The 10789-nt window shown below is 63.6% G+C and overlaps 1 protein-coding gene across 1 annotated transcript; it reads left to right on the top strand.

Annotated features, from left to right (window-relative positions):
- Nucleotides 1-2522: 2522 nt before the first annotated feature.
- NES (nestin) lies at nt 2523-9832 on the top strand. The gene is made up of 4 exons (XM_032713118.1): nt 2523-3413; nt 4348-4472; nt 4960-5033; nt 5618-9832. Exons 1-4 carry the CDS (start codon nt 2601-2603, stop codon nt 9376-9378), a joined length of 4773 nt encoding a protein of 1590 aa, XP_032569009.1. The 5' UTR covers nt 2523-2600; the 3' UTR covers nt 9379-9832.
- Nucleotides 9833-10789: the final 957 nt, after the last annotated feature.

Here is a 10789-nt window from a genome sequence, read left to right as displayed (position 1 = left end):
CTTCCTCCTCCTCCTTCTCCTCCTCCTCCAGCCCTGCTTGAAGTCACGTACCAGCTGCTGTCACGCACCCTGTGCCAGGCTCGACAGCACCCACCAGCCCCCACCCTCAAGCAACAGGGCTGGGGCACCCTCAAACCTGCTGCCCCCCCAAACCTCTGATGCTGCTGAATGGCCACCCCTGAGCACCCCACGGGGACAGGGGGACACAGGGACAGACATCCTCCTTCCAGAGGGTCCTGATCCCGAGCACCTCCCAGGGACACAGACACCCCCATCCCAGGGGATCCTGACACCCAGAATTCCCCAGAGACATGGATATCTCCCTCCAGGGAGGCTCCTGACTCTGAATGTCCCCCAGGAACACAGACACCTCCATCCCAGGGGGTCCTGACCCCCAGCGTTCTCCAGGGACACAGATGACCCCATCTCAAGTCACTCCCAAACCTGAGCACCCAGCAGAAGGAAGGGATACACAAACATGCCCACCTCAGGGTGGTCCCCAGCTCTCCCCAAGGCTGGGAGGTGCCAGGATCCCTCAACACCCCTGGAGACCCTGAGTCCTCCTTGGGCTGCAGGATTTGTTCTGTCCCAACGAGCCCCAGCGCTGGCTGAGGAAGGGGGCCCTGGGCACAGTGGGGAACCCCAAAGCAAAGGCATGAGGAGGAAGAGGGGAGCAAGGCCAGGGAGGAGGGAAATGCTCCCTCCCAGGGCACGTCCTGGTGTAGCCACAGGCACTGGGGGCTGTCTTGTGGCAGACACCAATACTGGGGGCACCCAGACACCTCAGGGGGACCTGGACACCCCGCAGGCTTCTGGACAACCCAGAAGGAAGAGAGTGGGAGCAGCCAAACACTGGGGATGGCCAGCTCTGGAGCATATGTGCTATGGAAATGAAGAGGGGGAGGATGAAGACACACAGCAAGGCTTCATGCCCCACTGCCCGGGGCTCCGGGGACCCCGGATGAATTATCCAACCTCAGAGCTCCCTGTGCTCCTTAATGGCATTTCAATCCTGGCTGTGAGAGGCAAACCAGAGCCGGGGCCAGGGAGCCAGACAGGATGTCTGGCCGGAGATGAGCCGGAAAGGCAATGCCTTTCGGGACCCCCGAGCCAAGTCATCCCCCCTTCCCCACTGTCCGGGCACCGGAGGAAAACCGGGTACTGGGACCCCGTTACTGCTGCTCCCAGATGTGGGAGGTGTTGGGGCCCCCCTCACCAGCTCCCGGCTGCTGCGAGGCTGGAAGGAGCTCGGGGACAGCTCTGGGTAGCTCTGGGCGTCCTTTGCCAGCAGAGGGGACTGTTGCTTGTCTCTCCAGAAACTCTCGTTTGGAGCCTCTCCCGTGAGACAGCTCGGGAGGGGACATTCTTGTCCTCCTTACCATGGTGAGGACAGAGCACGGACCCTCCTGTGGGAAAAAAACACCGTCTCTCGGGAGAGGGAGGACTGGGAGAAAGCTGGCAACAAGTCTCTCCCCAAGTGATGTTTTCCTGCCTCTTTTGTTCACAGAAACCTCCCGAGTCTGATTTTTTAAATCTCCGCCTCTTTACCAGCGCACTGCCCTTCCCCCAGATAAACCAGCTGGGGAAAATAAAAAAGAAAAATCAAAACTCCTAATCCCCAAACGCTCCTCGTGAAGCGATTCCTATCCCGACCCTGACGGCTTGACCGCGCGAGTGGAAGCTGTGAAGGAAATCAAACGCTGAGCCGGCTCTTGCCAAGTTTCAGAGGCTACCGGAGCAGCTCCCGTTGGGCTCCCGGCTGCGCTCGGCACATCCCACCCCGAACATCTGGAAAGAAGGAGGGTTGCAGCTGGACGCAGCTGGATGCAGCACCACAAGGAGGGGGGGATTTGGCCAGGATGACGCTCTGTGTCCCCCCACTGTCCCCCAAGGCGCTTCTCCCTCTCTCCTCTCTGACGGATCCAGGGCACCGGATCTGCTGTGGTTTGTGCTGAGCCCAAAACAGCCCCGGGTCCCGAGTGGCATCAGTGTTCTTGGTGCAGCCATCATCTCCCCAGGACTGTGAGACCCTCGGTGGGCTCCTACTGGGCTCCCTTGCACCCGGGTTTCAGAGCACGGGGCCGGCCAGACACTGTGGAGGGAGGGATGCTGCAGCCAAGCCCTCCGGGATGGGCATCTGCCAAGTGCCCTTGGGCATCTCCCAAGCTCCACGCCGAGCCCCACGGCAGCCCTCCAGCTCCCTGGCATGGCACTCAGGCTTTGGGGAGGGCATTCCCAGCCGAGTCACGCCGAGGGAGGATCCAACCCCTCAAGTCACCCTCCCAAAGTGTAAAGGAACACCTTGCCCCTCCCCAGGGCTGGGACATCACGGTGCTGGAGCAGAGTTCAGTGTCGAGCCCACGTGGGCTGGAGCCAGCCCGGCTGTGCAAGAGTTAAACCCGGCTGCTCGCCCGTGTCTCGGGGGCCTCCCACTCCTCGCAGAGTATGAATAGCTGCGCTCCCCTCTGCTCTCAGCCACTCACTTCCCTCCCTGCCCTCCCTCTCCTCCAGAGCTTCGGCATCCTCCCCGACATCCTCCTCCCCTGCGTCTTCCTCTGGCAGTGCCGGCTCCAGAGCCCCGGCACCCTCCGGCAGCGCCGATGCTGAGCACGGAAAGTTTCACAGGGGCGAGAGCCCTGGGAGAGGAATCGCTACAGATGTGGGACCTCAACAAGCGGCTGGAGGCATATCTGGCCCGCGTGAAGTTCCTGGAAGAGGAGAACGAGGTGCTGCGAGCTGAAATCCAGAGCGCCAAGGGCAGCCTGGCTGGGGACTCGTGGCGGGTGAAGTACGAGGAGGAGCTGCGAGCCCTGCGGGATGCGCTGGATCACGCCTTCAGGGAGAAGTGCACGGCCGAGCTGGCCAGGGACAACCTCTACGAGGAGGTCCAGCAGGTGAAAAGCAGGTGCCAGAAGGAGCAGGCAGCCCGAGAAGAGGCCAAGAAGCAGCTGTCCTTGAGCAGGAAGGAGCTGGAGGAGGAGAGGAGAGCGCAGATCTGGCTGAAGGAGAGAGCCGTGCAGCTGGAGAAGGAGGTGGAAGCCTTGCTGGAGGTGCACGAGGAGGAAAAAGCGGGGCTGGACCAGGAGATCGCGAGTTACTCCCAGAGCCTGGAGAGCTTCCGCTGTGCACCTGTGGCTTTCCAGCCCGTGGAGGTGGAGGACTATTCAAAGAGGCTCTCAGAGATCTGGAAAGGGGCAGTGGAGACCTACAAGACAGAGGTGTCACAGCTGGAGGGCTCCCTCTACCAGGCCAAGGAGAACCTGTGGAAAGCAGTGGAGGACAACCATCAGAGCCAGCTGCAGCTGCAGCACCTGGAGAAGGACCTGACGGGGCTCAAAGCACGGAAGGAGATGCTGGAGGAGAGCCTGGCCCAGCAGTGGCAGGAGCAGCGTGGGGAGGCAGAGAAGTTCCAGGTGAGTGAGGGTGGTGGGGAGGCGCTGGGATCCTGGGGAATGGGAGAATGGGGGGCTGTGGGTGCCTGGGAGGGGCCTCAGGGCACACATCCCCCTTCAGCAAAGGGATGGGGGAGACAGATGGGAGAAGGGATGGAGGGAGCAAACCCCAGGGCAGGGGTGGACGGTGGCCCTGGAGGAGCTGCAGAGGGAGATGAAGCTGGGGAGGGTGGGAGATAGAGCAGAGCAGCTTGGGGACATCCCTGTCCCCATCACAACAGGGACCTGGGCCCCCCACACTGCAGGGAAGCAGCACCCAGAGACCTCCCCCAACACCTGCCCGAGGTCACTGCTCCACATCCTGCTGGGCTCCAGGGTCAGGGTCCTGGGGAAGGGCAGTCCCTGCCCGTGGCCCCCTGGCACAGGGTGCAGGCAGTGGAGTTCAGGTAGCGGGGTTCAGGCAGCGGGGAGGGGGGTTGTGGGCAGGATGAACTCCGACCGACTTTGCTGCAGCTGGAACTCAACAGCTGCAAAAGTGATTCAGCAGAGGGAGGTGGAGGCAGGGGGGGCTGGGAATGCGGGAACGGCGTGAACGCTACCCGGGGAAGGGTCTCTCTTTGTTCCAGGCCCTGGGACCAGCCATGGGTGTCGTGGGGCAGAGGGTGCTGCAGCCTCTACTGCTCGCCCGAAAGTTGCTTCTTTCCCATGCTGGCACCCCACAGTCCCAAATTCCCCCCGGCCTTTCCTCCCTCCTCCAGCAGCCGTGTCCCCGTCACCTTTCAGCCCCTCTCCTCTCCTCGCCCCATCCTCAGCGTCCCCCTGCTAAAATCCAGTCCCCAGGACTCCTCTCCCCGCAGCATCCTGAGGGGACCTGCCTGCCTGGTCCCAGGTGGGCAGGGACTGGCAGGGCTCAGGTGAATCTGAGGCTGCCCTGACCCCCCTGTGCCACCCACAGCTGGCGATGGAGGCCCTGGAGCAGGAGCAGCAGAGCCTGAGGGTGCAGATCGCCCGGGTGCTGGAGGACAGGCAGCAGCTCATGCACCTCAAGATGTCCCTCAGCCTGGAAGTGGCGACCTACAGGTGAGGCTCCCGATGGGAATGGGGCCGGGGAGCTCCCCCAACACGCAGGGAGCTGGGGCCGAACCTCGGTGGGCACAGGAGGGTCTCGGGCACAAGGGAGGTCTCGGTAGGGACAGCCCTGTGCCCCTTGTACAGCCCTTCCAGATGGCCCCACACAAAGGCCGCCTGCCAGGGACTGGGGGGACAATTAGCATGAGAATAGGGGCTGTCCCAGCCCAGGCGAGGGGCCTCCCCGGCAGAGCATGATGTCACCCTGCGAGTACACTAATCCCGGGCACGGGGGGATGGGAGGGGAGACAGGAGCGAGGGGGGCTCCTCGAGTGCCCCCGTCCCCTCACCGAGCCATGACAGCACAACCATCCGTAGCCCCTTCGTGCCTCAGTTTACCTACTCCCTCACCAGCGGGGTGAGCTAGGGGTGCACAGGGAGCACCCACCCACCCTGCAGCACCCACCCTGTAGCACCCACCACTCTCCCCTCCTCGCAGGACGCTGCTGGAAGCGGAGAGCACCCGCCTGCAAATGCCAGCCGGGGAATTCAGACTGGTCAACGGTGTGCGAGGTAAGGAACCCCCAGCGCCAGCCCCCGCACTGCCACTGTGTCACCCTGGGGCGGGGCTCCGGGGCTGAGGCTGGATATGGGCACATTTTCCTGCATTTTCCTGGCAGCGGTTTCCTGGCTGCGATAGGAAGGTGTGAACAGCGGCCGGGGGGCTCCTGGCACGGGGCTTTCAGCCCAAATAAGGTTTATCTCCTTCTTTGCCTCTTTTTTTAATGCCTGCCCTACCTGGGCAGGGCAGGAGCGGATCTGCCCAGCTGGACAACGGGCTGCGGTAACAAGCCGAGCATTTCCTTTTTCCTCAAAAAAAAATAACAAGGAAAACCTCCCACCTGCACACTTTCCCCAGCAGCAGGACCCGACTGTGGGCTGCAGCCGGGACAGCGCATTGTCCCGGCCTGATGCCAAATCCCCTGGGAACATCAGCATCCGCTGCACTCAAGAGGGAGGAATTTCCCACTTTCCATGAAGGGGCTGTTTAAAAATAGGAGAGGGGGCAGCAAGAGGCTGCCAGGCGGCAGGGGAGGGCTGAGGGAGCCATGGAGCAGCTTCTGGAGCTGCTCACCGCTCCAACTCCCTCTTTGCAGATCTCCAACTGGAGGTGAGCAGCGGCAGCAAACTGGTACCAGCAAGCCCTGAGCCCAGGCGGCTGCTGCCCCGGGACCACGGCGCCAGCCCCTCTGTCTTCCCCAGGGCAGAGGGGAGGGGCCAGCCGGCGAAACCTCAGAGCGATGCCCTGACACCCAAAAGCCAGAGCCCCGGTGCCAGGGAGCTCCAGAAAATCAACTCAGTCCTCCACGGCACGGCTGCTGGCAGGGCTGGGCGTCCGGGTGCCCCCGGGTGCCCCACACCGAGCCCCTCCCAAGCTGCCCCTCCTCTCTCCCCGGAGCCCCCCAGCCCCTCCCCACCGGAGCCGGGGAGCCCGGGGGGAGAGGGTCCCACCTGGCCGGGGGGAGCCGGGGGGGTGACGAGCCAAGGGACGGAGCATCCCCTGCCCGGAGCCGCGACAGAGAGCCCCGAGGATGGTGTGAAGCCCCCCGGAACGGCGCCCACCCGCAGCCTGCAGTACCCGGCCCAGCTGGTCAGCGACGCCCTGGAGGACGCGCTCAAGGAAGTGGAAGATGATGCTCAGCCCGAGGAAGAGCCCACCCTCAGCACCGCGTGGGCCCCCCAGGATGCCCGTGCCCCCAGCCCCGTTTTCCCCACAGAGGCTTGTGGAGGGGCTGTGGCAGAGGGGACAGGGGAAGGGCAAGACCCCTCCGAGGGCTCTGGGGATGGTGATGGCCCCGAAGCAGTGGAGGAAGCCGAGCTCCAGGGGCTGGGTGTGGAGAGCAGCATCCTGGGGCACAGAGCCACGTCCACGGCCCTGAGTGACACAGTGAGACGGGAAGAGATGGGAGCGTGGGAGGAGGAGGAGGTGCCTGCTGTGCTGAACCCAAAGGATCCAGAGGCAGAGGTCCAGGAAGAGGATGTGAGTGGTCCTGGACAGACAGCGACCAGCTGGGAAAAACCAGGGCAAGAGGAGGATGGGGAAGAGACCCCAAGCACGGAGCCATCACAACCCTCAGAGGATGAGGAGGAGAGGGAACCCCAGAGTCCCTGCCAGGAGGACGGAGATTTCCATGGAGAAGGAGGGGATGAGCCAGAAGAGGAGTCCCCAGATGGGGAAGCAGAATCTGTTCATGCTGTCCTCGTGGAAAGCCACCTGGTTTCACCCACAAAGAGTCACCTGGAAGAGGATTTTGTTGATGCAGAGCAGGAAAAGTCTGAGCATCAGAAAATGACTGTGTGTGAGACAGAGGCTGCAGAGCAGGAAAGGGGACAGGAGCTGTGCCCAGAGCAGGAGCCCTCAACTGTCCACGGGGCCATCCCAGCAGAGGAGGCTTCATCAGGAGCTGAAGAAGATGCTGTGGGAGGGGAGGACACAGGCAGAATGAAAGATGATGAGGGAGAAGAGGGAGAGGCCAACAGGGAGATGCTGGGAGGAGAGGACCCTGGGGCAGAAGACCCTGAGGCAGGAGAGGATCCTGGGGCAGGAGAGGACCCCAAGGCAGGAGAGGCTGCAGGAGGTGACACCCTGGGGTGGGAGAGCAGAGCCCCAGAGGAGCCCGAGGACCTGCAGGAAGCCAGAGCTTCTGTGGAAGAGGGGGGGGAACAGGAGGAGTTGGAGCTGGAAGAGGAGCCCTGGGGCAAGGGGGATGATGGCAATGGCCAAGAGCCCTGTCCAGGGGACTGGGAGGTGACAGCAGAGGACACAGAGGGGGCTTTGGGCACAGAAGAGTCAACCTGGGCTGATGACACCCCATCCAACACAGGAAGGCTGGAAAGTGAAGAGAGAGATGGCACTTCGCCAGCAGAGCTGGAGGAAGCCCAGGAAGATGATGAAGAAGATGCCAAGAGCCAGGGGATGAGCCAGCAGCAACCACTGCCAGAGGCTGAGCCAGCACCGGAGCTGGCAAGGGGGGAGCAGGAGGGCACTGCAGGGCAGCCTGACCCAGCCACCCCACATGCCCCTGGGCAAGGGGACAGCCAGGAGCCGGCCGAGGCTCCGGAGGAGCCGTGGGAGGTGCAGGGTGAGGATGCTGAAGAGGGGCTTGGCTCAGAGCTGGGGCAACCAGAGAGCAGCAGCTCTGGCCTCGAGGCACTGCAGGAGGTGTCAGGTGAGGGCACAGGGAGCAGTGAGTGGGCGGAGGAGGATTTCGGGAGATCGGGAGACTCGGAGCCCACCCCGGGCACCGGCAGGAGGGTGGAGCTGGAGGACACCCTGCCAGACAGCACACCCTTGCACCTCTACGAGGGGGAGATGCTGGCTGGGGGTGCACCCAGCCAAACCCCCATGGGGACTGAGGAGACCACGGAGAAAGACCCTGTGACCGAAACAGCTCCGGAGGGGGAAGAGTGGCTGGAAGGGAGGGACAAGCCACTGACTCCCACCATGCCAGAGAGCCCTGAAGAAGAGGCAGAGGTAGAGGTGGCCCCTGTGGCAGAGGGTGCTGAGGAGGAGGAAGGATATTTCATGGTCTCTGCTCCCAGCCAAGAGGTGTCCAGCTCGGAGGAAGCCGAGACCTCTGAGGACTTTGAAGAAATTAAAGTGGAAGTAACTGAAGGCAGCCAAGGTGACCTGGGAGCTCCCAGAGAAGCATCTCCAGTGCCAGAGGGCAAAGGGCACCTCAAGACTTTTGTTGGGGAAGCAGAAGAAGACATGGAGATGCCCACAGAAGAACCTGAGAAGCCACAGGATGAGGAGGAGGACGACACTGCTGAGCTGGAGGAAGGCCCAGATATGCCTGAAGCAGATCCCAGCTGCCCCGGGGCCATGGGACCATTAACAGGAGGCTCTGACCAGCCAGCCCAGAGTGCCACAGGCACCGGGGCACAGGAGGGACGCGACCACTCCAAGGATTTGGCTGCTGAATCGGATGAGGAGCTCCATGGCACAGTGGAGTTGGAGAGTGATGCCAGTGGAGCCACAGCACTCCCGGGCTGCAGCCTGGGGCTGGTGGGGCAGGAGGAGGAGGAGGAGGTGGATGAGGATGAGGATGGGCCTGGCATGGCTCACCATGACACGGCCAAGGCCACCCCTCCGTCAGAGCTCCAGGCCCAGGCAGTGCCGGAGCAGGCGGAGCAGCCGTCGGATGAGCAGCCGCCCGTGGAGGAGGAAGCACCAGACAGTGACAGCCCCCCCTCAGCAGGGGATGAGCAGCCCCCTGAGGCCGACCCACCCCAGCCGGGCTCTGCACTGGAGCAGAGAGGTTTTCCAGAGGTGATTACAGACATCCCTGACACAGCTGTTCTCCCAGCAGAGGTTCCAGTGGATGTCATGAAAGACTCTGATATTTTGGAAATAGTTGAGCAGGCCCTGGAGTTCAACCAGGAGCTGGTGATGGGGGCAAGGGCGGCCGAGGGAGGGCAGCAGGGTCCTGACAGGACCGAGCTCCCCCGGGATGCTGGGGAAGACTCCTCACCGACCTCGTCCAGCGAGGAGGAGCCGACGGTGCAGGAGGCGCCGGAGACCGAGGGTCGGGTTCAGGCTGCGAACGGGCTGCACCGGGAGGCCAGTTTGGAGGACCTGGCCGAGTTCACCGAGGAGGTGCTGAACGGCATTGCCAGCATGGCCCAGGCACAGGAGTTCCCCTCGGGGACCGCAGACCCCTCCGTGGGGATGCCAGCGCAGCCCCCCGCTCCCAGAGACACCAAGCTGGGGGATGGCACCCCGTGGGGCAAACATGGCAGAGCCGACCCCGTGCCCCCCGCTCTGGGGGAGGATGTCCTGTGCCTCACACCCAACCAGCCACCAGCGTGTCACCTGAGAGCCGAGCAGGAGCCCTGGTCCTCGGGGGACGAGTGACAGCAGTGGGGGGACCCCCCCGGTAGCCCCTTCCCTGCCGTGATCCAGCACCCTCAACTTCCCCCACCCACCCTCCTAATGCTTCCCCACCTCCTTATGGTTTTTAACATGTTTGTGTGGATTTTTTGCACCCCTTTTCAGAGTGAAGAACCACCAAGCTCCATTCCACCCCACAGCCTCTCTCTCCCCCCAAAAATTCGCATGCTTGCTTCGGGACCCCCACCTCATTTTGAGCCTCCTCTGGGTGGGTTGCCATGGCTGTATTTAATTTAAACTCTGTGTTTCCCCCTTCCCTGCAATCTCCTCTCCTTCTGCCCCCCCAGCATCTGCCCTAGGAAGGCCAGCTGGAGGCTGGGGACCCCCACATGCTGCACCCCAGGACTCAGTGCCTCAGGGTGATGTCACCCCGGGGTCCCCAGCCCTGACTCTCCGACAAGGGGGCTGAGCCAAGCTGGACGTTAATTTAATAAAGCCTCATCCTCCCACTCAGGGCTCCAGCTCTCCTCACTCTGGGGGATGGGAGGGGAGGGGACAGCAGCCCTGGGGCGGGGGAGAGCACGGTTTGGGGTGGGGGCTGCACTTCCAGGTTGCTTTCTGCTAGGAAATCGCACCTGGGGCCATCCATCAGCATGGCTGGGGACAGTGTCCCCGGGATGATGCTCCCCCATGCCTGGGACAGTGTGTGCCCCATCAGTCAGCACGGGCTGGGAACAGGGTTCCCGGGATGATGCTCCCCCACCTCCGAGACAATGCACATCCCTGGGGCACCGCGGCCCCATCCTTAGGGTGACGCAGCCCCCTGGGGCACGCCATGCCCCCCACACGTGGAGTGATGCTCCCCCACTCCCGTGGGGATGCAGCCCCCGAGGGTGATGCAGGGTGATGTTTCCCCACCCCCAAAGAGGTGCAGCCCCCCGGGGTGATGCTCCCCCATCCCCGGGGCAATGGAGTCCCCCAGCGTGATGCTCCCCTCACCCCCAGACAGATGCGGCCCCCCGAGGGGATGGTCCCCCGCCCCCGGGGCCCCACAGATGCCACTCGGGGCTCGCTGCTGGCCAAGCACTTCCCCAACCTCCGCCTGGGCTGCCGGCAGGAATGGGGCGGGACGCCAGCCCACCCTGTGCCCGTGCCAGTGCCTGGAGCCAGGAGCCAGGAGCCAACAGCCCCGGCCGCTGTTCCTGCCCGGCCTGGGCAGGATGCCCACGGGACAGCCCGCGGCTCCCGGGAGCTGCGGGAACCCCGGAACCACGGTGGGGACCCCGGCAGATGAATCTTGGCCCCCTCACCCAAAGCGTGTTGGGCTTCAGGGGGGGCTGTGAGAGGAGCCGGGGCCTCAACCACCCCGCTGTGCAGCCGGGCGTGGGGACGGCGCGGGAAGAGCCGCATAAATGAGCCTCTGGCCGAAGAATGG

The sequence above is a fragment of the Chiroxiphia lanceolata genome, chromosome 29 (assembly GCF_009829145.1).
Source record: "Chiroxiphia lanceolata isolate bChiLan1 chromosome 29, bChiLan1.pri, whole genome shotgun sequence".
NCBI lineage: Eukaryota > Metazoa > Chordata > Aves > Passeriformes > Pipridae > Chiroxiphia > Chiroxiphia lanceolata.
Note: the sequence above shows the minus strand (reverse complement) of the source record. Positions and strands in the feature narration are given on the sequence as shown.

Coding starts and splice junctions, on each gene's coding strand:
- NES (XM_032713118.1), top strand. CDS start 2,601: ATGCTGAGCACGGAAAGTTTCACAGGGGCGAGAGCCCTGGGAGAGGAA. Junction 4,473..4,959: donor CTGGAAGTGGCGACCTACAG/GTGAGGCTCCCG, acceptor CCCTCCTCGCAG/GACGCTGCTGGAAGCGGAGA. Junction 5,034..5,617: donor ACTGGTCAACGGTGTGCGAG/GTAAGGAACCCC, acceptor CCCTCTTTGCAG/ATCTCCAACTGGAGGTGAGC.